Source organism: Clarias gariepinus, chromosome 14, assembly GCF_024256425.1.
Source record: "Clarias gariepinus isolate MV-2021 ecotype Netherlands chromosome 14, CGAR_prim_01v2, whole genome shotgun sequence".
Classification (NCBI taxonomy): Eukaryota; Metazoa; Chordata; class Actinopteri; order Siluriformes; family Clariidae; genus Clarias; species Clarias gariepinus.
This window is the reverse complement of record NC_071113.1, coordinates 10,892,433-10,920,357: the sequence shown is the minus strand read 5'-3', so window position 1 is coordinate 10,920,357 and position 27,925 is coordinate 10,892,433. Positions and strand designations below refer to the sequence as shown.

The window sequence follows — 27,925 nt, the reverse complement described above, 5'->3', positions numbered from 1 at the left end:
ATTTGGTTTTGAATTTGTTATTTTGTTTTGGGTTTTGTTGTTTTGTTTTTGTTTTTTTTGTTTTCAAAATTTTGTAAAGTTTGTAATGTTTTTAATGTATGTGTCTAAACATACAAATTTTTACCCTTATTTACCATCATTTATTTCTGTTCAGCTTGCATATTTTACAGAATTTTATTGAAATTCTCCCCTTAAATATTAAATAAACTTAAATATGTTTATAGATTAATCATTTATTTCAGTCTGCCAGCAGTTTTAACTGTTACGAACATTTCCCATTTAGCCTCCCTGTTAAAATACATATAGCTGTACTGTATGTCCTGTGAATGAATTGCTTTCCAAGGAAAATGGGCATCGGCGGCAGAGGTAATTTTAGTGCCAAAAAAGGGCATATTCTCTGCAAATATATATTTGTAGGTGTTTGGCTAATTGTAGGCTGCATAGACAAACCTGGGTGCTGTCTAATATCCTCAACTCATGAGCCACAAAGTGTCTGAAAACCTTTGTACAATTTCTAAGCCAAAAGCTTTAGGATCTTACATAAATATTAATTATGCTTTCTTATTAATTATACTGTACACCTTAAGACAACCATAAATTGGCAAAATGTACTGAACTATAATACAGTTAATACTCACTCTTCATCTTGCAGAAATAAGTACAATAAAATTTCTTTACTTTTGCTATAATTTAATGACTTCAGTAACAATAATATTTTTTATTGAGTCTACCAACTCTGAAATAAAGTACAGTACTATGCTTAACCTTAAAGAAAAAGGATGAAATATTTTTAATGTTGGAAATGGAAGCACAAATTCACATTTCTGGGCGTCTACCTTAGAAGGAATTCTTGGTGTTTCCACTTTTTGCTCTTATAAAGTAATGCTAGGTTAATCATTAGGAATAATTTACTGAGAGTCCTGGATGACAAACTTCAGGATTTATAAGTGTAAAGGAAGAGTAAATTCCTACACTGGTGATGTCTGGTGACGTGAATGATAAATGGAAAAAGCTCCTGTAAGACAATTCACATGGTAAAATAAACCTTTCCAACAGTTTCATAAATCATTATATAATGATTGCTTTTTGTAACATTATCCAAAGCCTAGTTTACAAGCACCCAAAGTTTACAAGCACCCCATGTTACTGAATATCCTTGTCATGCCATATAAACCCTTTGTGATGGCCTCATGAAGAGCTCAGTAGACACTACTGAACAGTATTCACTTTGTGCTTTAAGACAAGTGAGTGAATAACATTCAAGAACACTCTCCCAAGCACAGCCACTCTCCAACACACTCCCTCTTTCAGTTTCTTTATTTCCAGCTTTTCTTTGTCTGTCTTCTTTTCCTTCCTATGCTCGCTCTAAATCACCCCTCTAATACTGTGCACATTTAGTCCGAATCAGAAAAAAAAGCGAATCTCCACATTGAGATCTCTTATACAACCTCTAAAAGGTATCATGTTCAAATTGTTTCAAACCAGTTTGCTGTATTGACCTTTCAGAATGAATACAAATAAAATATATTGTTTTATTATCATTATTATTTAGGCACATTAATAATTAATAATAATTTTTGCTACAATTATGGTTAAAACAGATTACAAAAAAGGATGTAAAAATAATATTAACTCATGGTTCCATAAAGCATCATAACAGTGTAATGAACTTAAACTATGTTTAAAATCACACACACACAAAAAAAAAAAATCAGGAGACTTAAATCTTGGCATTTTCCCAGAATGGCTTCAAAGTGCACTTGTGTGTCAGAAAGAGACGGGTTGGCACGGTCAGCGTCTTGGCACTGCGTCTTCATTGCTTCTTTCATTTCGGGCGACTAGCAACTGAGCCTGGTCTCCAGCCTTCTGAATGAGCTCTCTGCCACTAAATGTAAAAAAGTAGCAATTTTATTATTTCCATTCTGGTATTCTTAACTCGATTCGTGTCTTTGTATAAGTTAAGTCCACTCACGTGTGATAGTCCAAGCCAATCAATCCATGGCCATTCACTGCCAGGAGTCGATCCCCTGGCCTCAATCTCTGACTCAGAGCTGCAGGAGACCCTGGGATCACAGATTTGATATAAATCCCGTTCATCTTCATAGGCGTTTCCTGATAACACAACAAATTTCATATTATTTCACAGATTTAGACCTTCTTAGAGTTCCTTATCATAAACAGAATGCAATATACTGTTCTGCTATACTGCTATATACATTACGGTAACAGGGATATAGGGGTAGCTCAGTGGTTACGGCATTGAACTACACGTCAGAAGGTCCCAGGTTCAAACCCCACATTCACTAAGTTGCCACCGATGGGCCCTTGAGCAAGGCCCTTAACCCTCAACTGCTTAGATGTATAGTGAGATAAAAATGTAAGTTGATCTGAATAGGTGGCCAAAGTCTGTAAACGTAGTATTTATTAAAATCACATGGATCAGTAATTGCTGTGGGGTGGCTAAACATTGCTGCACAGTATTTTCATTATTTTTGTTTATTGGATGTTTGTTTCTTGCCTTGTTAAAACACTTAAAAACACTCATGCAGCACAACTGGAACATCTGTTCAAGATGTTCACAGCACGCTTTAAAATTTTGGCTCATTTTCAGAATTAAAGTACTATAACTATCTCATTAGTTGTAATTCAGTGCTTTTTTTATTCATTATTTTATTTTTATTCATATTATTTTATATTTGAATACATTTTTTTATATAGTGTTTGTGAGAATTTATTTTGTATTATGTAATGTTCTACATGTTTTCAGATTTTATGTACATCATTTGACCACCACATGGGGGCACACTTTACATAACAAATGATTTGGAAGTTAACTTTTTGGTTTTGTGTGTGTGTGTGTGTGTGTGTGTGTGTGTGTAAGGGAGAGAAAGAGAAAAGAGAGAAAGAGCCTTACAAAAAGTTTGACAAATGTCTGTATTGGCAAAATGTACTGGTCGGTGTAAAAATTTTACAAGCCATAAGGCAATAAAATCAAAGTAAAATGGTTCATATCATAACAGATTCATGTTCAAAATGTCACAGACAGATTGTTTGTTTTTCCTAAAGCAATTCCATAATTCAAATAGAAGCCCTGGACTACTCTGTGCAAGAAAAAAAAAAGGTGACGTAAAGGAACTTAATAAATTAAATCCATTAATGTGAATGTAGTGTATGGGCCAAGACATTATTTGTTTAAACGTGCCAGGGAATTTTGAAGAAGTTGATTATTTACCACTGTCCTTGCAGCATCAGTGCAAAATAAAGAAGTAAATTCCAAGTAAGTCATGTCTTGGCTGTTCGACAACATTTAAAGAACGTGGGAAATCTTGTACATTTCATTTTAGCCAAATTTTAAACAGATAAAGATGTTTCTTTTAAAACGATCTAGTCTGGTTCTCACCACGCCATTTACTAGCGACAGTCCAAGTCCTTCAGGGCCCTTCAGCAGCTCCACCACAAACACTTCATCATCACTGACTTCATGCCTTCCACATCCACCTACAGATTCGACCAATTTAAACATCATTCAATTATTATTATTACTGTATTATTACATTTTATTAATATGCTACTATATAATACTAGATCTGTCACATTAATGGATTCTGTTTAATCTACAACATAGTTCATCCTGAATGGATATTTTGTCGCTCACCCTCCTCCTGCATGGCTGTATCACTGTGATGGTTGGGCTCCATCTCTTGGAATTTGGTCTCAGACTCGGTCTGCTCTGAGCTCAGTGGGGTGTTGGGTGGGGTGAGCAAGCACGAGGTTTCCAGTACTGAGTGCTTAGTACTGTTGTTGTCGTTCGCTTCGTTGTCCTGGAGATCCAGAGACTTTATCTTTTGGGTCAGCAGAACCGCACACATGCCCTCGTCACCTGATGTTGAAGAACTGGTGGAAGAATTTGAGCTCTTAGGCAGCATCAGTGGTGTGTTTCCTTGCTCCAAGTGGGCTTTTGGAAGGACTTCCATTTTGGTGCGTTTGGCTTCTAGGGGTACGGCAGATTCATGCTACACAACAGGTGACACATATTTAAAAACATGTTATTATGTCTGTTTTGGTAATCAGTTCTCTCTATTATATCACACACAGTATTGAAGAATTCTGTTTTTCAATTTTATTCACATATATAGCGCTTTTAACAATGGTCACTGTCGCAAATAAAATGTTTATTAAAATAAACAGGTAATTAGTTTAAAAAGTGAACATTGCTGCACAGTATTTTCATTATTTTGTTTATTGGATGTCAGTTTCTTGCCTTGTTAAAACACTTAAAAACACTCATGCAGCACAACTGCAACATCTGTTCAAGATGTTCACAGCACGCTTTAAAATTTTCGCTTATTTCAGAATTAAAGTGAACTCATTTCTTCACTGTGGCAAAACAGCTTTAGTTCAAAAAGTGTGATAATCATTTTCAGATAATAATGTATTAATAATTTATTAATGAACAGGTGATATCTATACAATTACTATTTGCTACAATAAAAATGACTAGACTAATAATTAAAAAACATATGACTGGCGCCCTCTTAAAGAACAAAAGAATAAAATAGACAATATCCAACACAATTATCCAATCACAATGATAAAAAAAAATCCTTTAATTACTCATATTATTTATTTATTATTATACACAGTTAGTTTTGATTGAGCAATTTGATTGAATAAGAGACATTCCGTGGGTGCTGATATTGAGTATAACAGCACTGGGATGTTTAACTATATGTATCACTTCTGTTAACAGACATTCTAATCAGAGGCATCACATCTCTTTAACTTTACAAACTGTTAAATTCTTTTCTCGGGGTTAGGCGTTATAATTAGCCTTAGAGAAAAAAAATTTGGAGCCAAAGGTGCTTTTTATATATATAATTATATTCTCATTTAAAATGTGAATGGTCCACACAGACACCCCTGTCTTTTTAGGGTATTTGGTTCATTTTAACTGGAGAGCACCGTGTACTATTGGTTAGTAGAGCGCTCACTAGCGCCACTATAGAAGCCAAGCAGAGATTATATGAGCTGATACATCACTGCTGTCCTGTTATCCACAGTGTGCGGTGTAAATAACTCACCCACTCACTCACTCAATCCTCGTCTATACCACTATATCCTGTATTTAGGGTCAGGGGGAGGGGCTGGAGCCTATTCCATGGGCACGAGGCAGGGTACACCCAGGGTGCCAATCCATCGCAAGGCACACACACATACACTCACACACTCATTCACACACTACGGGCAATTTTGGGAACACCAATTAGCCTAATCTGCAGGTCTTTGGACTGTGGGAGGAAACCCACCAAGCACCCTGTGCAACATGCAAACTCACAGAGGTGGAAATCGACCCTGGCCAGGAATCGAACCCAGACCCTGGAGGTGCAAGGCGACAGTGGTAACAACTAAACCGCCTTGTGAATAACTAATTTCAGCTAATTTCATTTATATTTGTAAAGTTTTTAGCACCAGTAATTTAATTAATTAATTAATTAATTAATTAATTAATTAAAGTGTTTAACATTAGTGTTGAAGTTTTAATGTTCTTTGCTTTATTTGTCAAATTTGTCAGAATTTTAGATGAAATTGCATGAAATTGCACACCATTTAAAGAAAAAAGAAGAAGAAAAAGCATGATACTCCTGGTTCTAATAATCGTTAATCGTTAATTCTTGTTCCTCCAGCTGTGGAAGAATACGTGTTGGTGGAGCCAAATAACTGATTAAATAAACAAACAAATCACTGTCTGTTAATAATAAATGGCCTTTGTAGAACTGTGGTATAAAAGCAATATCCTGCTCAAGGTCATGCTGTTGTACTTAATATCAGCGCAGCTGCACCCTCGTAACTTAAACTTAAATAATTCTCTTGATTGTGTAAAGCTGCTTTGACACAATGTCAATTGTTAAAAGCTCTATACAAATAAAACTGAATTGAATTGAATTACCGCATCACAGCCCTTCTGATATCGAGTATAACAGCACTCCCTCTCATGTAATAAATGCATGCTTAAATATGATATACTGTATAATAATGTTTTAAATATGTAAAATATTATTCAAATCCAAACTAAATTTTAAACTGCTTTTATAGAAAAAATCTTACTGCCTTCATAAAAAGTACAGGAATATTTTAGTTTAAAGATTGCCTCTGCAAGCTGCTTAGAGTGTGGGCCTGGAAGGATCTTTTTGAACGTGATAATGAGTGCACTGTAATCATGATTAAATGCTCCTGCTTACCTGAGCACATTTTGCAGCCGATGCTCCAACATTAAGCGTCTTGACGACTGTCTGAAACTGCACCAGCGTTTTAATGAGGCTTTTATCACTAACGGGCTTTTTTAAGTTGAGATGAAAGCCATCGATGGGAAGGACGAGAGGCGGGTGGTCATCAAAGCTTTCCAGAATATCAGCTGGAGGACAGAAAAAGGGCTATTTTGTATTTGCTGCAGTTTCAAATCTGATAAGGAATCTGAGATCTGCCGCTGCAGAGCGATCTCCTGGTCATATATCAATGTCACAGTCTCACCAGTCCGGCACGCTGCGTCAGCGTCGGCGCTGCAGGGCGTCCATGCGGAGGGGCAGGGCCGGCGTGGGTTGTACTCCCTCAGCAGGTGGTGAAGCTGAGCAGGGCTAAGTGAGGAAAACTCTGTCCTCAAAGAACTCCATGATGCCTGCAGAGAGGAACACATGGATTTACTTAGGCAAATTAGGAACAGTTCTTTGGAATTCTTTGAACCCTCTGCTGCCTGTAAGAGAACTGACCCACCCTCGCTGCTGAAATTAGATCTGCATTGTGAGTTGATTTTAAAAGTGAAGGGATGGAGCTGATGTGTTTCAGATGAGAGCAAAGGTAATTTTGGAGTCTGAAAAAAAAGTTAACTATAAACAAATGCAAAAAAAAAAAGCACTATAAACTGCACAGTTCTGTTTAAGCCAAACGACCCAAAACGTATGCCTCAAAGAGTAAAGTTATTGCTTCAGACAAAAACAGAATACTGTAGAAGTAATCCTATTCCTGTTATTCTCCATAAAGTAAGTATATATGAAACGATTATGGATCGATTTCCTGTGCATTCCAAGCTTTTTTTATTTTTCAGTGCACCCGAGCAAACGCTGTGTTGCACAAACACACATAAAATCCAAGCAACACTAATGCATGAATGGCTGGTAACTGCACATACTCACAACATGATTGTGTAAAATGGTGCACAGTGTATAAAAAAGCTGCTCCCATATGTGGCTGTCCTTTGGTTTTAGAAAACATGATGTCATGTTTGTATCAGTAATATATTCAGTAATAGATTTTTATGAGAGTAATCCTTGTTGATGCACAGATGTGTAATGTAATCACGGGGTAATTATAGTAAAAGGTGATCTCAGGAAACACAACGAGTGCAAGAAGCATTGTACTGTGTGGTTAAACCGAATATTAATTGATCATTGAATTGTTTACTTAAACTGATAATTGATTATGTAATGGTTACAGAACCCCATCGTTAAAACCAAGAAATGTGAAGAACAATATAAAAACATGGGTATGACGGAATCAAATTCAAATTGAAATTTTCTTTGTCACATACACAATCATACACAGTACGATATGCAGTGAAATGCTTACACGACCGCCTGTGACCTTAAAAGTAAAAGATTATTAATAGGAAATAAATATGAAATAAAATATGAAATTAAGTATAGAAAAAACTTAAGCTAGGGAAAATACTGTATATCTATAGAAGATAAAACAAAATATAAAATATAATAAAATCTAGCTGATATGATCTTGACATATACAAAATATAACATAAAGAATAACCTAGCTCTACAAATACAGGAATTTTGTTTTTCAACACAAATATAGAAATATATAGAAAACTTTCGTGTGGAGATAAAATGGGAATTAAACAGAAATGTCCTGGGAGTGTGCAAGCATGCATGAATGTGTTTATGTGCAACGAGCAAAAATGAAACAGAAATACGTGTAAATGTGCATGAATGAGAAGAGCAGTGGCGTACCTTCATCTGAAGGACAAAAGACACATATTTGAAGACAATAATGGACAGACAGAATAGAAGGGTTGAGAGAGGTGTGAAGGAAGTTGTTGATTAGATGAAAGTCCAAAAATCTGTCTCTAAACAGAGATGTACTGTAGGTCGTAGGCACAACATGTCTCCTATGTTTCCTGCTGCTCTTTGATCCATCCCCAGGAGAATCAAGGCCTCTTTACAGGAAAGCGACTTAAGGACTTAAGGACTCTCTCGTTTTCTGATTGTTACATCTTAATGCCTTTCTCTAATCTCTATAGCTGGCTCTTTCTAACGACTCTCTCCCTTCCCTACTCTCTAATATCCCCCTCTTCTACTCTTACCGTCTTCACTGTTCACCTAATGAGCCCATTCAGGCAGGCAGGGAAGGGTCCTCGATACTGAAGGAGACACATTTCTGTAATCCTACCAACACCCCCAGCATGAAGAAGCTACTTACTGTACAGTAGCTTGACCTAACAAGAAAGACGTCCAGTTGACATGACCAACGTCCAGATTTAACTCTAAGTGTTTAGTTATTTTGCTGTACATATTAATGGACATGACGCCTTTACCCAAACATTTTCCAGCTAAGGCAGAATTCATTCCTGCTACATGTACTAAGTTATCTGTTGAGGATTAAGACTATTGCGGGCCTGAAAGTGGCTTTGTTGAAGTCCTTGGATTTTGACTTAATCTGAACCCATTCAGACCACCTACATTAATTCATTGTAAGATATACCAGTAATGGAAACGTGTACTTTAGGAGTCGAATTTAATGGATGAGAATAATCTGCTGCTTTTGTATCATGAATTCAGTATAATTGAATGTCTCAGATCGTTTCAGTTTTTAAGAGTTTGACCATTTTTCTCATTCATGGAAGCCACACAATTTTGAGCATGTAAAATGTAATGCATGAATGGTGACATTCACACGCATACAATGAACCATGCTACAGAATAAAAAAAAAAAAAAAAAAACACACTTGATACATGAAGGCAAAGCTTATCCACCATGTCATCTTTATCTGTCCGACTGAATGACCCTTTGTGTTCACCAGTCTTAATCCTTTAATGGTTAATGCTGCCTGTTAATTATTTCTGAAGACTACACTAATTCTCGATGTCTATATGGATAACGCTGAAAGACGGTCAATAGGAATTTGTAACCGGGTGACGACACTATGGGATGGTCGTGCACTCTAAAAGTCGTCCTTGTATTTCTTACATTTTAGCCAGAGATGGTGAGAAGTGTTTCAAGTTATGATCATCAGCATGTACAAGAGGTTATAAAAGAACTGAATGGAAGTATCCATTACTACTCTCTAATTCCTATTAAACTTGCAAAAAAATTGTAGTTACTTACAAAATTTCACTTTAAAAAAATTATTTATTTAAATAATAAGAAGACTGTACTTTTATAGTGCCATAGACAGATAACACTTGCATTACAGTATATGCGTCGGATATTTCCTGATGTTCACCAGGTTTCAAGTAGAAGCATGGACAAAAGTAGGCCAACAGGGACGATGCTAGACATACCGTAAAGCTCTACTGGAGCACGGTCCTCCCCACACGCAAATAATAAATATGTTTTTTTTTGTTTTGCTTGCATGTCTGTTGCATGTATAAAAATCATGCCTTCCTTTTCTTGGCTGACTGTTATTAGAATTTGCCATAATGATGCTGCTGAAACTGCTGTAAAATTACATTTTTCAGCAAATTGTAAACACTTGGTTAAAATTATAGAGATCAACCATTTTTCCCATTTTGATGTTTGATATGAACATTTCCTGAAGCTCTTGACATGTATAATATCTGCATGATTTTATTCATTGTGCTGCTGCCACATGATTGGTGATTGGATAACTGCATGACTGTGCGCGTGTTCAGGTGTTCCTATTAAAGTGGGCGGTAAGTGTAAATATATTTAATCTAAAAGTCATTTTGGCAAAGTGGTCAGTCAGCCGACCGTGACCTCAACTTACAAAGTTCTACTTCCTCAACTGAAATGGAATCTGATCCACTACATTTACCAGACCTGTAAGTCAGTTAGATCAGCTAGCTAGCATGTTTAGCACCAAGTAGTGTTACTTCTCTCACTCCAAAAAAAAAATCTGATGTCCATCAACTGGAGTCAAATATATTTACATTGAAATAAGATAATAATTACTATTAATCAAAACTTACTTTAGTCCCATCATGGGGTCATGCTTAATACTTCTTGATATATTTTAAGGTACATGCATTCTAAACTTCAGCGTCTCTGCACGCACATGCATGCATGGGCAAACTGCAACATGCTCCCAGTTTGTACTTTGGGTTTTACTGCGATGCTTTGGCATTGTGGCTTATAAAAAAATCCATCATTATTATAAATATAAATGAAATAACTGCTAAATATAAAAGCTGAATAAGATCTTGGAATTTACATTTTACCTGTGTACAGCAGATAAATACTGGGGCACGTTAACCCAAATACTTAGGAAACAGGTCTTTAGTTGTTGCTTTGAGATTGCCAGTCACTCGGCTGTACGGATATCTAGAGGAAGTTCATTCCACCACCCAGGGGCCAGGACAGGAAACAGTCTAGATGCATGTCCACCTCGAACTCTAAGAAATGGTGGGACCTATTCAAAACCAGTCGCGGAAGCACTTTCAGCAGGAAAACACATCTGGTACCATTCTGCCAGCTTTAACATCACTTTGTCTCCATTGAGGTCGTTCCAAACTTAAATTTATTTTAAATCCCTGATCAACGGCACAACTTTGTGTTGAATAAGTGATTCTACATCCTACATAATGCACTAGCTTTCCATTGTACACTCAGATTCAACCCTGGAACTGATTTTTTTTCCCTAGAAAATTTAGCTGATATTCTAAAAATGGAATAGGTAAAAAAAATATATATATATATGGAAATTAAACGATTTGCGGGACTGTGCACCACCTTCATGGTTATTCGTCTTGCCTTTAGGCTACATAGTATGGGAAAGGCTTTAAAACTACTTTCACTGCGGATATAATTACAGTAGGTCATATTTACCACTAAAAACATTTACTTTATTTACAGAACTGATGCAAAAGCCTACAATGTGACACTCATTGGTTTATTGATATATATCATTATGAGCAATAAATTTTGCTTATACTGTACATTTAGTTTCACAGGTAACTCATCCCAAAGATTTAGAAAACATGGTTTAATAGCCATAAAGGTGCTACTATATGCCTATTAATACATATTTAGATTAATTTGCATAGTTTTTTTCACCTCCCAAGTTGTGTATTCATTTTGAAAATGTTTCATTTGATCAGCCAGTTTTCTGGCACTATTGTACTGCATATTATTACATGAGAAAAATGTAACCCCTACAGACCAAAATCTACTGTAATTTATCCTCATGGCTTCTGTTTATGAGCTCCTGATACCTACTGATCTTAATCATTGTCTTTAAACAGGAAGAGTTTTGGCGAAAGGAAAAACCCAACAATCCTCATATGATGATCTACCATGGATATTAACACAATGTAGTGGGGGGAAAATTGATGTCCTCATATTAAGACAGTGAGGTCTCTTTTCCTTCCCAAATTACCTTCACACACTATAGGGAAAAAGAAAGCATGTCTGACCTGCAGGAGATGTTCACGAGTGGTGGCTAGCAAATTGACAGCGGAGGAGAGTTGGAGGAGGTGGTTCTGTGCCAGTTCTCCGATGCCCGCTGTGTATGCCCAGTCTATCAGCACATCCAAATTTGCACGGATCTGAACCCCACAGGACCAGTGGTAAAAGCTTCCCCCTGATCCTTTATATAAACAACATGAAAACAAGTGTTACAAAACCAGCTTGGTGTTTATACTTGTAATTAATTGGAACCGTTTGAAATAAAGACTTATAGAAATAAAGAAAATTATTTAACAAAAAGATTAACCAAACATTGGCTGTGAAGAGTATTATGTGGCAGATAATACTCAGGACATGACAGCTCTAAGCATGCGAAATTTGGTATTGGTCCCAAATGGAAAGATGGTGTGTCCTTAGTGGCCACAATAAGTACATCACATCACATTTCAGAAAGAGAAAAACCAAAAGCACCACTAAGAGACGTTTACCTCTCTCCATGAGCTGGTTGAAGAGGAAGGCATTGACAAAGAAGAAGAGGTAAGTGAAGAGCTGTTTAGAAATCTCAGGGTGTACTTGGAAGTCCTTGATAAGATCCAGGGTCATTGTGAAGATGTCCAACACACTGGCAACTTTATTTGGGATCTGCAATTGCCCAGACTCTGAGAAAGGATTGCTGTCTAACAGGCCTGGGAGGACCGGGTACAGGAGCTGTATAGGGAAGGATAACATGGGACAAGCTAACTTCAAATGAAGTCCTTATAAGAAAAGGTGTTTAAGATTTTAATGAAAAGTCATCGGTATAGATGCTCAAATATTTTTCTCCTTCCTGCCAGAAAACCATGAATATGATTAAACATAGGTGATCCTTATGTCTGGGATATAATGAGTAATAAGTGATAATGGTGGCAATCTGTTCATTTTGATTTATACATATTTTCTTACACATTTCTGGATTTTGATTGATTTAGCAATGACCATTGTTGCCGTATACAGTGACAATGCTGCCCTAATATCTAATGATTTCTTCCTCTTCAATCATGCAAAGAAACTAAGTTGGAACTTTTCCTCAAGACCCAAAAAGAGGGCTTCTTCAAAGACGGTCTCCGCCTGCCCATTCGTTATTTGGAGAAGTGTGTCGTCTTAGGTGGAGGATATGTAGAGAAGGACTAAGCTCATGACCAACGTTTGTATTCATTACACATTTTTTCTTACCAATATAACAGTTTTATGACTGCCCCTAGTATATCCCAGAACACCTAGATCTGTAATTGCAGCCAATTATGAAATCAAATACATATGCATTACGATGTAATATACTATTTATATCAATAAAAACTGAAATGTTTTAGTTGTACTATTTCAAAGTCATCCATAATCACCTGAGGCAATAAGAACAGAACGGAACAAAGGAAATGCCATTGCACAAAGCAAAGTGCACCATGTCTAATCCTTATCAATACACCAAAGGAGCAAATCTGCAGAACATGAGACAAAGACTTCCTTTTTGCTCCAAGTTGATAAGGAGATCTTCCATGCATGAGCTAAAGCATTATAAGAACGTGCGATAAGCTTGTTCTGGTTAGTGACCCTTTCTGTATGAGCAAGTTATCCAGGCCACCTCTAACACACCACAAAACAATGCTCTTTCATCCGACATCCTTCCCTTTTGTCTATCTTGTTCTTCCCTTCATCGGGACACACGTCAAAATGTAGACATATGGTTGTCGTGTGTTTTATATTACAAATGTACTGTACTAACATACAGTAAAACATTCATTTTGGGATGATTACCTGTTTACATGGAATAATAATGAGCTCCTTGCTCCTTCACCCATTCCTGTTCTCTTTGAACGCTGCTTTCAATGTGGAGAAATTACATCCACATTTCCACAGTATTTTGCATGTTCTCCCTGTGCTTGGTGGATTTCCTGGCACAATTCAAAGACATGCAGGTTGGGTGAATTGGCATTCTCAAACTGCCTGTAGTCTGGGAATGAGCATGTCAGTGTGTATGTGTGTGTGATGCAATGACACCCTGTCCAGGTCTCCTGGGATAGGATCCAGGTCCTTGTGATCCTCTATACAGGATAAAGACGATATAGACGATGGGAGTGGCGCCCCCCTCTTTTTTTTGGTGGTGGCAACAGCGGATCAACGGGTCTGGATCTAATTTATGTGGATCAGGTTTTTTAAACTGGATGCCCTTTCTGATGCAGCCTTCTCCAGTTTATCTGGGCGTAGGACCAGCACTAGAGGGTTCACTGGCTTGTGCAACTTAGGTCTGGTTAGTCTTTGACCGCACATCTAACCGAGACCATGACAGGTGAGAGCACCACATTCTGGCCACTATTCCACCAGGGACCTATTGTGGTATATGTCTTACATGCTTACATGGCTTTTGACGTGTCATTTATTTGTCATTGTCTACTACAAGGCTGCTGAAGGGGAAACCTCTAAAGAAGCAATTTTTTTTTTGGGGGGGGGCATTTTTTGGAGGATTTATAGCAGAAGCAGCTAAGAAAGAAAGTCCTTATTAAAAAAAAAAGAAAAAAAAAAGATTTCCACTCAGGCCAGTGTGCTGCCCCCACTTTCTCGAGTTCAACATGCCCTTATTCTCTCTGTGCCCAGACATGACAACGCTGCCTTTGTTCCATCCATGAACAGTCGTATCCAGTCTGTGCTTGGCAGTGCTTTTAACCCATCATATATGCAATATACATGCCTAAATAGCTGGATCACTCGAGCATGGACACACACTCGGCGATCGCTGGCTGCATTGGCAACCTCGTTAAAGATTATGTAGAGATGGTTTATCTCCAAAATACAAAAACGCAGAAACAACTAACAGAAGAGTAAAAAAAAAAATAAAAACCTCAATGGATCCTTATTTCCAGATGTGTCATTATAAAAAGAAAATGATCTTCCATTTACTACAATAGGCATATGTATATTTAATATTTCTAAACACACAGTAATATGCATGATATGTTTTTGTTTTTCTAAACCATACTACTTATTATGTTCCCTGAAGCACCACATGAGTATGTCCTTGCCTGTGGGAATTGCAAACCCACAAACACACCACGCTTTTATTTTTCTAAGCCAACCAGCAGCTGCTTCCTTTTCTGCTAGATAGAAAGGCGTAGCAGACCTACAAATTAAACAGAGAGCAGCAAATGTTATTCAAACTATAAACCATCTGTTGTCTTTCATAATAGTCAGGTTTGTATTTTGTTCCATTTTTCTATTAAAAATATTAACTATTCCCCATGGCGTTATAGAGACTAGATGAAAATTTGTGTTGCTGGTATTTCCTGAATGCAGCAGGTACATTATTTTCTTTTTCAATTCAATACAAGTCAATTTTATTAATACAGAGCTTTATCAGCTTTATAGAATAAAAAAAGATGAAAATAAATTAGATAATGTAAGGGGAATATGGATGGATTAGAATGATCAGTTTGTCACACATTGCATCCGGCTACAACCTTCCTGCAACAAGCAAAGGATAAATTGGGTTATTTGGACAGATGAAATGGTCAAGTGATATTAATTATGCAGGGCATTTGTTGCTTGATGCTCAGCCAACTTCAGAATTTAGTAGAAGGAATTCTCTGATGAATGCAACGTTCTAAATCACAAATCTTCCATGAAGTTCTCAGACCAAGGCTTCAATAGACTCCAGACCCTAAAATCCCTCCAATCAGCCAACGCCTATGGAAAACTTCTCATGGCAAATCATTTTCAAGACCAGAGGAGAACTGAAATGTACCAGAAACCAATGATGAATTCAGATTTTCCCAGAGACGGGATGGCTCACAAGGAATTTTCCAAAACAGAACGTGGAGCAGTTCCCAACTGCAGGTTACGGCAAATTTGATCTGAATGATCAGGAGACAAGGAAGGAAAATCCGATTGAACTGCTTTAGCAAGGATATGCACCTTTAAACATCCCTATTTATCCCCAGATTACATTTGATAGATTATTTTTTTTAATTATTATTTAAAGGGATAGTTCAGGTTTTGCTTCTTCTTTTGCTATTTCTGTGGGAAACAGGTAAATTCGTCCTAAATATACAGTAACTGTAAAGCACACCAATACAGTTTAGCCCATTGGACTGCAGAAGCTTCATATGAGTCTCAGCTAGACGCACTGGAATGCATTTTTACACAGAACAAGGGTTGTGGCCCTGATTATTCCCATTCTACTCACGTCGCAGGTGACAAACTTCACGGTTAGTGTGCGAAACAGGAAATCTTATAAAAAACAAAACCTACTATAATGTACTTACAGTACATGAACCTCAATTTTGATTTAAGACAAACGTGAAAAACGGTCCCTTTAAAGCGTTTCTCAGAATGTGAGCTTTGAGACGCTTCTGTGCTGCTTAGTGTGTTATTCTGTTAAACTAGATTTCCTACTTGTTTTATGCTTCGATAGGTCAGATTTTGGTAACCGTATTTAATATAAACAGGAGACGGAATGAACATTAGGAAAAGGTTTTCTAATGCTTCAAGGCTGAGGGGAAGCTGGAGGATTGCCCATGTTCCACTGACCACAAGGAACAGTTCAAGTGGAAATCCTGAAGTAATTAAAAAGCAAGCTTTTTTTTTACTTTGTCAGGGACACTTTCTATATTAATTTAATAAGTATGCCTACAGCGAGGTCTAGTGATGCATGCAAATCACTCAGCATACGGAACATTTTGTTACAAATCTCCCTACAGTTCTAATAAAGAAGGAAACAGATCATGAGATAAAAGCTAATTATAACTTAATGTGCAGTCAGTAGATCTATCTCCGGCTGAGTCTGTCCACTATAAACACTGACACTGACAAAAATGCCTAATGGGACACGCATCTCAGTTTCTGGATATGTGTGATTTATTTCCTGTTCAGGAAATGTTTGTGCAGCGTCTCCTTCATTCCGTCTCATCTTATAAGCACAATATTACAGCGGACACTGATACTGACTTTACAAGGATCTTGTCTTCCCACATGAACAAAATGCTGGACCTTTTGAGGATCTGTGTTTGGTTTTCAGCTGAGAGCATAAAGGAAATGTTTAGCAATAAGGAATTTAGATCCATAGAGTGTTGGCTTTTTAGTAATATGATAACAGATTATCCATTTACTTTTGCATGTTTTTGCATACGATTGGTTGGTTTCCGTCAGCTTCCTCAAACAATCCAAACACACGAGAGCTATGTCGATTGACCTTTCTAAATTTCCTAGAATAAAGAGTGGGGGTGGGACCGTGGCTTAGTGGTTATTACTGTTGCCTTGCACCTCCAGGGTCTGGGTTCGATTCCCGCCTTGGGTCTATGTGTATGGAGCTTGCATGTTCCTTCTCGTGCTTGGTGGGTTTCCTCCATGCATATTTTTCTAATTGGCATTCCTAAATTGCCCATAGTGTCTGATTGAGCGTGTATGTGTGTGCACTGCGATGATGTGGCAGACCCTCCAGTGTGTACCTCTAAGTCTCCTGGGATAGGCTCCAGGTCCTCTGCAACACTGGATACAGGATGAAGCGGTATAGACAATGAGTGAGTAAGATAATTGGGTATGTATGTGAGAATAGGTGTGTGGTCATGCCCTGCTACAGATGGACACCCCATTCAGGGTTTACAATACCTTGTGACCTAAGTACACTGGGCTCTAGACCTCCCAGAACCCTACACAGGATAAGATAACGGGTGGATAAAAGCAATATCCATAATTTGGCTGGTAGAAGCAATTATTACAAATATTCCAAATCTTCCAAATATTTGTAAGATCTGAATAATTTCTTTTTTTTTTAAATAAAAAAACATTGTGGTTTGTTAAATTAGCCACCTGTTAGCAGTCAAAATCTCTAAATAATGAAGTACTTAGTGCCATATGAATGCTCCACATTTATCTAATAAACAATGCTACTGCTATAACGTCACTGCTCTCCAAATTGATTTTCGCCTCCGTGATAATTTCTCATTCATTCCAGCCAGAGCGATACAAAACAAACCCACACGGCATGTTGTGCTAAAGTTGAGTAGGCTTATTTGTCCTACACAGTTTCAGTGCCTACAGAAACAGCAGGTCCTGTGTGATAAAACAAGCAGCTATTATGCACAGAAGCTAAAGTGGCTGGGGTTATTAAACAGGCAGTTCACACCGGAGCAGGAGCACACTGACCTTAGTGAGGTAATAGACGCACTGCTGGAAGGTGAACATAATGACCTCCTCCAGGACCGTCATGGCCTCCTCGCTGGCAGGCCGCACAGTAGACAAGCGCAACTCCAACACGGCTTTCAGGAACATAGACGGACAGGGAGATTATTGGTCAACACTGAAGGATATCATCATCATCACCCTCATATTGAAGGATTGTTCTCTTCTGTAAAAGATTTACCCATGCAATCTTCCTCCTCTTCCTCCTCCATTTGTGAAATCCCATGCAACAAGCAGGGCACTTCTTGATGGACGAAATGGAGGAGCTCGATGGAGTTGGCCATCCACAGAACAAGCGGTTGTAGGCTTCTGAGGAGGTTCTCCGGCTGTGGCTCCACTGCGTCAACGGCTTCCCTGTGAAGTTAATATACAGCTTTGTGGTCCATAATGGTCCAGTAAAATGTGTTAGATGTTGTACACTATGTTCTACTTCCAGAGGTTGCACCCTGTTTTCTTTTCCAACCATTGCTGGTTAAAACAGTTTGCAAAGCTACTGTGATGACTTTTTAGATTCGGAGGAGGTGTGGCATATGTATCTCAAACACTGTTGCCTAATGTGTACAGTTAAGCACTTCAACTCTGACTCAAATGGAAATGCATCCATCATACAGCTAAAACAAATGGAGCCATTAATGGTTCTGATGTGTAGTCTAGATGTGGCATGTTAGCTCCTCATAGTTCGATTCTAAAGATGATACCTACATTTGTGATTGAATAGCTGCAAGCTCCTTCGCTCTTTCCTGTATAAAAATGAAAACAATAGTCAGGATCACAAAAGAATGACATATTATTGACTCTCTATTAAGATCAAAATCTTACCAATACAGCTATTTGAACCTCATTGGCTATATGCAGAAGAAGTCGTCGCAGGTCAGTCATAGGAAAATGCGTGGCTGATTGCTGAAGACATAAACACAGCAGGAAAGCTGGAGTGAGCTTGGGTAGGTCTTCATAATGGTCTGCTTTTGTTAACATCTCCTCGAGGACCAATGTTTCATGATCTACGTCATAAAAGAGGACGAGCTCTCGTCCGTTTGTGTCCCTCAAGCAGGGCAGGGTGATTTGTGCAGCACATGGTGTTCCCGAGCCCTCTGATGTCGACGACACACATGTCTGATGCACAGGAAACGACATGGGAGGATGAGATTCTGGTGGGTCGTGCAGCCATGGAAGAGCTACACTGGGAGCGTTTTCCAAAATTTCAGTTTGGGGATCCTTAAACATGAAGAGATAATTCTCGCCCAGGCCTATGACATCTCCAGAATGAAGCTCCACCTCCTGGTTAATAACAGCTCCGTTTTTCTTAACCAAAGCTCCTTGGAAGGGCTTCAGGATCGTGACTCCTGGTCCTTTCCTGTCATTTTGCTGAGGGTCAAAAGTCGTGACCTGGAGTCTCTGAATGCAGCAGTGCTGGGATTGGATATCAGGAGCCCAAAGAGTCACACTTACCGCTGGCTGTTTGTTTATTTCATCAGATTGCTCAGAATTACAGCCAAAAATGGTGAAGCTGCTGTTTAGAGAATAGATGATGAAGTCCTGAAAATAAGAACAGATGGAACATTAGTTCTGAGCAACATTGATGCAAAACAATTTAAATTAGATTTAAGTATCATTTAATATGAATTACAAGGAACATGATGAACCAGATGCTTCTTTTCCCTTTATAGCAATTCAGTTATTAAAAAAGTGATGATAAGGTTTAATAATTATTGCTGAAATTACCCACTCTCACTCACTGATGGTCTATACCACTCCATCTTTGTATACTGAGTCACAGGGGGCCTGGAGCCGATCCCTGAAGATTTAGGGCATAAGGCAGGGGTACAGTACATACTGGACGGGGTGCCAATCCATCGCAGTGCACACACACTACAGGCAATTTGGGAACGCCAATTAGCCTAATCTGCATTTCTTTGCACTGTGGGAGGAAACAGGAGAACCCGGAGGAAACTCAATAGGAACGGAGAGAACATGCAAACTCCAGTCACACAGAAACAGGAATTAAACCTTGCTGGGAATCAAACCCTGGAGGTGCAAGGTCGACAGTGCTAACCACTAAGCCACAGTGCCGCCTAAGCTGAAATTAATGATTGTAAATAAAATCAATAAAATGGCCTAACATGTTTCAACAATGCATAGTAATTGCATAGCAAATTTCCATTCCTTATAACCATATTAGTATTTAAATATATGTAATAATACGCCATCCAGATGTACATGTATTCCTGCTGTTGTGGCTCAGAAACAGGGAGCGTGACCGCAACTGAAATCATGTTTTTCATGACGATAAAATTAATATGATATAAATGTTTCATTGGTCAGTAGAAAAACTGATCCAGGCTGGAAGCTTCACATCTGTTATCCATCTTCTTCTTCAGAGTCAAACACACAAATAAATCATACACACAAACAAATCAAAAGAAAACCCCTGCCACAATTATTTCATCATTTTTATAGAGCCTATAACCTATAACCGAAGAATGATGTTTTTCATTTTCCCACTGCTCTTTATGTATCACGCAGATGTGTTAACTGGGACATGTCACATGTGCAGCCCAGTACAATGTTTCGGGCGGTAACGGCTCTCTCGTGCACGCGGATGAGACACTGATTAGGAGGGGCACTGTTGCAGACGGCGGTGAAGAATCAGACGTGAAAGTATGTAAGCAGATCCCTGAACAAGTCTGTCTCGAGTCTGCCTTGGCGGTTTGGTTTGTCTGACACCGATTGTGAATAAGCCAGTTATAGTAAACAGTTCATTTATTGTTCTGTGTGTTACCTGGGTTTGGTTAATATTTAATGATCGGAAAATAAATAAAGGAATAAACCGCACCTAGGTTGCACAACGCAGCATGCTTTAAAGTAAACCATCGTATATTAAACAATTGAAAGTTACTTCTTTTAAAGATTGAAATGCAATAATAATAATAATAATAAAATAAAAGTCTCCATACAGGAAAATTCTTCATGTCAAAAGCTAGCGGTATAACAGTTAAGCTACAATGAATAAGTAAAACACTAAATCCTATTCTTATTCCCTGGGAAACCTTTTTAAACAGGCACACAGATTTAAAATCCACCGTTGCTTCACTTCCTTACTGAACATCATCCTTTGTAAAAATGTTGTGGTGTGCTAATCACTCAACAGACAAAATTAATCTGCCAGGAAACGTGTTCACCCTCTGGACACCCAACTTTCTGCACACTGCTTCCTGCCTCGTGTTTTTACACGCAGTCGGTTTGTGCACATACAGCTGTTTTGTTTTGTTTAGTTTTTTTTTTAGAAGATTTTCCCTTCTGCCTGGCACTCAGGATCTCTTTGTGTTCTTTTCCAGTGAGATCGAGGGGTCATGGAATAAAACGTGTTCCATTGCATGCCGGCGTCACACGGACCAAAAGCAAGAGAGTAAAATACTGTAGATAGGTGTGAGCCGATACACATGTCTGGTTAATAAATACAAGAGCAAAAGGCACTGAAAAGACAGAGAAGTGGGAGAATCATGTTTTAGGCATGATCAAACAGGAACCAGGCGGGCGAATGGTATAGCACTGCCTGCGGGAATAGAATATCTCCATATCAGGAATCCCCCATCTGTCCCCCCCACAAAAAAACAGTAGGACTTATGTTGGATGAAGGAGGAGGGAAGAGAAGCGAGGAAAAGCAAGTGAGGGGAGGGGGCGTAGTAGAGGTGGGGCAGATTTGTACTACCTGTCTGTAACTGAAGCCCTGCAGTAGCAGGAAGTAAGGGAAGTGCACGGGCGGATGAATGGAATACTGTGTGCAGTTGTCATCGCCGCTCTCCGTCTCTTCTCTTCTGCCAGCCGCACAGGGAGGCTCTTTGTAGACCTCGCAGTCGTCCCCGCCCGATCGGCTCTTAAGGCTCTGCTGGGGCTCAGGTGAGGAGGGCCTGAGATCTGCTTCGCTGAGACTCCTGCACAGACTCGACCCGATGTCTGCGGCGATGCCCCGCCCACTCTCGCCGAGCACCACAGACCTCCCCCGTGAGCGCGTCTTCTGTAGTTTACGAGCCTGAGCGTTAAGCCCTAGGGGGGAAGGAAAACGTTTAAAAATGACATAGAATATGCTGAAGCATTCATGAGTGATTTGTGGCTAGGTATCTAAATTTGTGTTTAATAGAAACCCTACCATGGATTTGTAACCTCGCAAATAGTAATAAAGGTTAATACAGTCCTTAGAGATATTACACTGATTAAAGTAATACTGGATACTGAACCAAGGCAGGGCTGAAGGGATAAATAAGTGATTAAGTAAACACAGATTTGTATTAGGAAATCATGATTTTTTAACATTTCCATATGCCAGTGGTTTTATCCCCTACCAGAATGCACAACTTACTTGATCCACACCGTTTCATGTAAACGTCTATTCAAATCTCGTACATTCTAACGACTGGAATTGGGTTAAAACTGTCCAACTTTAAGGAAATGTGGCTGTTAGAAAAAATATTGCCCATGTTCAGAGATCACTTTAACGGTTGATGAAAAAAAACAAACAATAAACAGTAGAAATCACAGCTACACTCTGTTTCATAGCGAAAGTAAGGATTGGGACTAAACAGCTGTGCAGCCATAAGAAAAGCACTAATCAAACTAAAGTTTCAATTTGCAAGAAGGCATTTGGACTTTGGAGTAATGGAAAAAGGTCATGTTGTCTGATCTGTTCGGATTGACCCTATTCCATAGCAATGGGCGTGTCAGGGTAAGACAGGAGGTGCATGAAGTGATGCGTTCTTCCTCTCCACCGGTCTAGGCTCAGCAATGTGATTTGGCAATAAAATGAAGTCAGCTGATTCCAGAACTAAAATTGTAAAAGGGCGAGCAAAAGAATTCATTTTCATGCGTGAACTAGCCAACACATTGCATCCCTATAATATGATATATTATGAAAGTGTCTTTCATAAAAGATGCTCTAACAGAGGCTTAAAATCTATTACTACTGTATATATTACAGAGGTCTTACTGTACATAGACACATAGCCGTGCTGTACCTGCAGTCACTGTGTCCTTGTCTCTGGAGATCTTCTCTTCTACGCTTGCTCTGCTCTGGATTTCGAAGCGCCGAGCGTATCCTTCCCTGGGCTTCCAGAGCGACTGCAGGAGCAGCGGCCGCTCGTTATCTCCCACTACACGCACACACTCGCTCCTCCATTCTTGTTCTCTGATGCAACCGATAACATCGCAAAGCACATAGGAATCAGCATCCGCCTTGTTCAGAGAGTAGCTATGAAAACACAATAAAAGACACAGACATACTGTAAATATGATTTGTGCACAAGGTGTCAAGGAGATGAAATAAAAGGGTGGAGAACTTGATAGTGGACTTTTTTACATAATGATAAGCATGTGGATGAATATAACAGGGAGAACATGGTGGTGCACTGATACGTCACAGCAGAGCTGCAGACCTTCTGAGCTATAATGGAAGACGCACATTCACTCTTTGTACAGAATGCTGCCCTGCTTCTGCCTGGTTGCTGATTTTATATGTATAGTAGTAGTAGAGACACGATCTCAAGTACATACGCATATAATACGCACAGTGAGTCTAGCTGTGGAATGGCAAAAAAGCGAAAGAAACCCACTTTCTAAAAACCCGAGTCAGCATCCTAGTGGTTAGCATTCATGGTTTGCATTGCATTGAAGGAATTCGTTGCTGCTCAGATTTCCCCCCATCTCTAACACAAATGGGACATTTGGCATCCAGACATTCAACTTAACTCAAACAGACATCTGCCCATGTGCACAATGGCTGTTTTATTCTTCTTTTCTTTCTTTTCCTTTTACATCGTCCAACAGTATTAAGCTATAAACCCACAGTTTAACAGCTCTAAATTTGACATTCTTGTTATTCCCACCCAGACACTTCATAGCCTTATAGCATGTAACATACACTACTCAGCCATAACATTAAAACCACCTAGGCATTGGTAGATCCTTGAGTGTTCGTGATCCTGCCACAAGTTTGCTGTTAATAATCAAAAGTTGATCATCATTGTTAATGTGTAAGCATTATGGCTGATCGTACAGAATGTACAGTATATTTAGTGCCTTCTTCTTTTTTTTCCCTGTCCTCGCCTAGCACATCTCTGCTTTTTATCCAATGACACAAAAAATGGTTATCACATAGGTTTTTGAGAGAAAGAGGACCGAGATCGAGTCAGGAATGTTTTGATATGACGTCACACTCAGGGTTTAATGTCACAGTTTTCCAGGACAAAAGGCCGTGAAAAAAGAGATTTTTCCAGCACCCATAACTGAACTTATTCAGCTGGTAGATCTGCCTTCCTGTACACAGAAACCAGGATCTAGTCCTAGCTTGGATGAGCAATTAAAGGTTCATGGTTTTTCTCAAAGGCTAAACAGTGGCAGGCCTGGGACTCGTTCCTGAAGCGATTATCAAAAAGGTTTAACCACAACTATTACTGGGCCTATTAATGATTTATTATGTGATATTATGGCCTAATTAAAGGCTTCTGTGTAGAAAAATCTAATTAAAGGTGTTAATGTTCATAATGTTAATTATGTATTAACAGGGTTTAGAGAGGAACTGCTCTTTCAAATGAGCAGGTGTCTGTTATGTGGGTTTGTCTTTCACACATTTCAATCCAAACTTGCAGAACACTAATTTTCCTTCTGTAGAGGATCAGAGAGTGCATTAGTATATGGCCACAAGTCAGGTATAACACTACTGGAGTCATTTAGAACACAAAATGAACCCATTTACTACATGGTAATGATAAGCTTAGAAAAAGGGCCCTTCACAAAGTAAACAGGATATTTCTCAAAATTATGGCTTATTATAACTGCTAATAAGCATGAGCATTTTAGCCATTTTTGGTTTTGCTGTTTTTTTTTATATAGGGGTTTGGGATTGTGCAGTATAGAGTAATATATATCTTTTTTTTTCAGCACAACCTGTAGGCAATATAATGAACTGGATTTTATTTTACTTTAACAAACATGACTGAGCATACAGTCGACAAATAAATGGCAGCGATGTACCTGATCACGTGTTTTTCTGGTTGTTTTTGGTTGTTTCTGTGACCAAATAATACTACTACTACTAATAAAAATATGCTAATTTTGAGAGCGCTACTTTTTTGAAATGTCATTCCCGTGTTCTGGCAGGGGTAAAACTGACACGCTATAAAAATAACACACACCGGCAAGGCACTTATATAAGCACTTCAAGATAATTATAATCGTCATATATAATACATATAGTATATAATTGTGCTGCTTGAGTTTTAAGGGTTTTGAACAAATTTGAATAAAAAACTGAAAAATGGTTTGTAGGTCCCAAGTAGGTCTACTGTACATTTTCATGCTTTATAATGGACTGGGTTAGAACTGTAATTTTCTTATTAAAATGTCTAATTATTAAGTTTTTCTAATTTTCTAAATCTTCCTTCAGGACTTAAATGAGATCTGAATCACGAACAAAAATCTCACACACAAGTTACATCATTCCCCTACTACAGTACCTGCATATTACAGTATGTCAATCATGCAGTATTCCTTTTTAAATTACCCATAACACATCCCCTAATTGTGCACACGATCAAACTGCTCATGCACATTAGCACGCTGCGATTTTCGATAAATAAAGCCTCTATGTGTGCATTTTAAAAAATTATTATTATTATTATTATTATTATTATTATTTCAATAAACACTATTACCAAGTCTATTACCATGCTGGGAAATCTCTTAATACCTTTAATGGGGAAAGTGCAGGGTCAGAGCAGAGAGCTTGTGTGTGTGTGTGTGTAAAATTTTAACTGACACAAGTGAGTAATAAACAGAACAATGATGATTCCACCCAAATAAGCACAGGAAGCTCTGGTGCCCTCACCGCTCGAGTGCTTCTTTCACCAGCTCTTTGGCACTGGAATGAGTTGTAGCCAGGACACTCTTATAGTTGGCACCTTCGCAGATCTCGTTGCCAAAAATCTTCAGGATTCCCGGTACGGTTATGTCACTGGACAGTTCTGAGGGATCGTCGGTTACTGAAGGTACTGCTCCAGAGGAAGCTATGTCCCCACGAGCCGAGAGCACGCCACGGCTGAATACAGAGGAAAGGCGGTGCTGATGCCGACGGATTTTGCTCTTGGCTGGTTGCCTGAAGCCCACGCCCTCCACAGACTTTGCAGTGCCACCCGATGAGCTGGATCTGAGTAAAACAGTAAGACGGGGTTGGAATAACTACAGTGTTCAAAACCACATCGACTAGAAACAATGAACACTCTGACCCTACTGTAAAACATTCCACTATGTTCTTTTTTTAAATAGACAGAATCAAGGAAACTCTGATGTAAAGTAAGGCTGGAACTTCAACTTCCAAGAACATATGCAAATCCTGTACCTTGCTCATGCAGAGGAACAACAGTCCCCTTTCAGCACAGGGAAGTACACCAGCTATGTATATAAACTGCAGGTCACTCTTGAAAAATATAAAAAATAATACTTCCTGTGAAAAGTTAGTCTATTCAAGAGCGTTCCAGCTAAGTGCCACACATACTGGATAATGAATGCTTTACGTTATAAAAGCCTGACAAATGTTTAGTTCAGCATTTAGTTCCTAAAATCATGATGAGTTTAAGTGAGTACTGACCTCAAAGTCAATAAAGTCTGTTATAATCTTTATGATCATTTTACAAATCCATTACATCGTTTTACTACGACTATAAATTGTATAATGTTAATTTTTTAAGTGCATCAGATATATATATTAAACACTGTTAAAGTACTTATACATTTTTATATAAGATAAAAAGAAAGTTAAATAACTGTATTTTGTGTAACTCATACATTGCATAAACATACATTATATGTACATAGTAGTACTGTATATGTACTGTAGGTCATCCTGCAAAGTTTTTTTACTTCTTCTTGCTTGTTTCATTTTCTTTGTCTCAACTGGTATAATCACCAGCAATCAAATAAAAATAGTTACAAAATTATTCAGTTTATTTTTGTATAATTCAATCACTTACTCTCACTCATCACATAAATCGCTTTATCCTGTACACAGGGTCGTGGGGAGATCTGGAGCCTATCCCATGGAGGGCACAAGGCGGGGTACACCCAACAGTAGATGAGGTGCCAATCCATCACAGGGCATACGCATGCACATACACATACTCACACGCTCATTCACACACTATGGGCCATTTGGGAACGGTTGATATTTAGAAGGCCACCCATGTCGGGGTCACCAATATGTCATAGCAAAATGTAAAGTCTCTATGTGTCAACTCCTATAGGTACAGTACTACTAAATTTGACTCAGTCACACTTTTCCTGGTCGATGAGGTGGTACAAGTTGTTGCCATGTGTCTTTTAAGGTGCATGTAATGTCCCAGTGCTCCTTCTGGTCCCTTACTATACTATACATGCCACAATTTACTATTCACATTTCCAGGTGAAATTTAAGTACAACAGGTACTGTAGGCGTACAGGAAATCTACTATTGATGGTCTGACCCGAGGAAAACTACAGCCTGGTATCTTTGGCTGTCTGGGAGTGCAGACATGGCTGACTATAACAGAACACTCTAATAAATGGGTTATCTATGCTTGATCCAAAATGACAATCATTCTCTTTCTACAAGGACAGAGAGTTATTTAGTTCAGAGTACAAGAGAGGAGAGCTTTCACTGTCTCACACACTTACTGGAGAGATCCATTGCTGTGTTTGCGGCTGAGCTTGGACAGGCTCCTTTTGGCTGCGCTGAGCGGTGCTGCTGCAGGTGACGGAGGTGCGGTGCCTGTTCTCCTTAAGGTCCGCTCACTCCACGTCATCGTCATAGGAAAAATCTCTAAAGTCGGCGGCGCATCCAAACCATTCTTCAGACAGAAAGACAGGAACTCTGGAGCACTGATCCTCCAATGAGCATGACGAGACAAAGCGAATAGGTTCACTTAAAAAGATCAAAACGTTTTATTATTATTATTATTATTATTATTATTATTATTAATATTAATAATAAAAATAATAATAATAATAGCTTTGTGAAATATTAACGCTGGTATAATTATCAAAGTGC

The 27,925-nt window shown here is 38.6% G+C and overlaps 1 protein-coding gene across 1 annotated transcript; it reads right to left on the bottom strand.

Annotated features, from left to right (window-relative positions):
• Positions 1-824: 824 nt before the first annotated feature.
• Positions 825-27,843, bottom strand: radil2b (Ras association and DIL domains 2b). The gene is made up of 17 exons (XM_053512354.1): positions 27,553-27,843; positions 25,733-26,050; positions 22,866-23,098; positions 21,566-21,900; positions 18,676-19,392; positions 18,559-18,596; positions 18,038-18,210; positions 17,821-17,933; positions 12,138-12,357; positions 11,658-11,830; positions 6,529-6,673; positions 6,240-6,412; positions 3,656-4,013; positions 3,401-3,498; positions 1,973-2,112; positions 1,138-1,885; positions 825-1,015 (listed from the first exon to the last, which is right to left on the bottom strand). Exons 1-16 carry the CDS (start codon positions 27,684-27,686, stop codon positions 1,792-1,794), a joined length of 3,462 nt encoding a protein of 1,153 aa, XP_053368329.1. The 5' UTR covers positions 27,687-27,843; the 3' UTR covers positions 825-1,015; positions 1,138-1,791.
• Between the last annotated feature and the right edge of the window lie 82 nt (positions 27,844-27,925).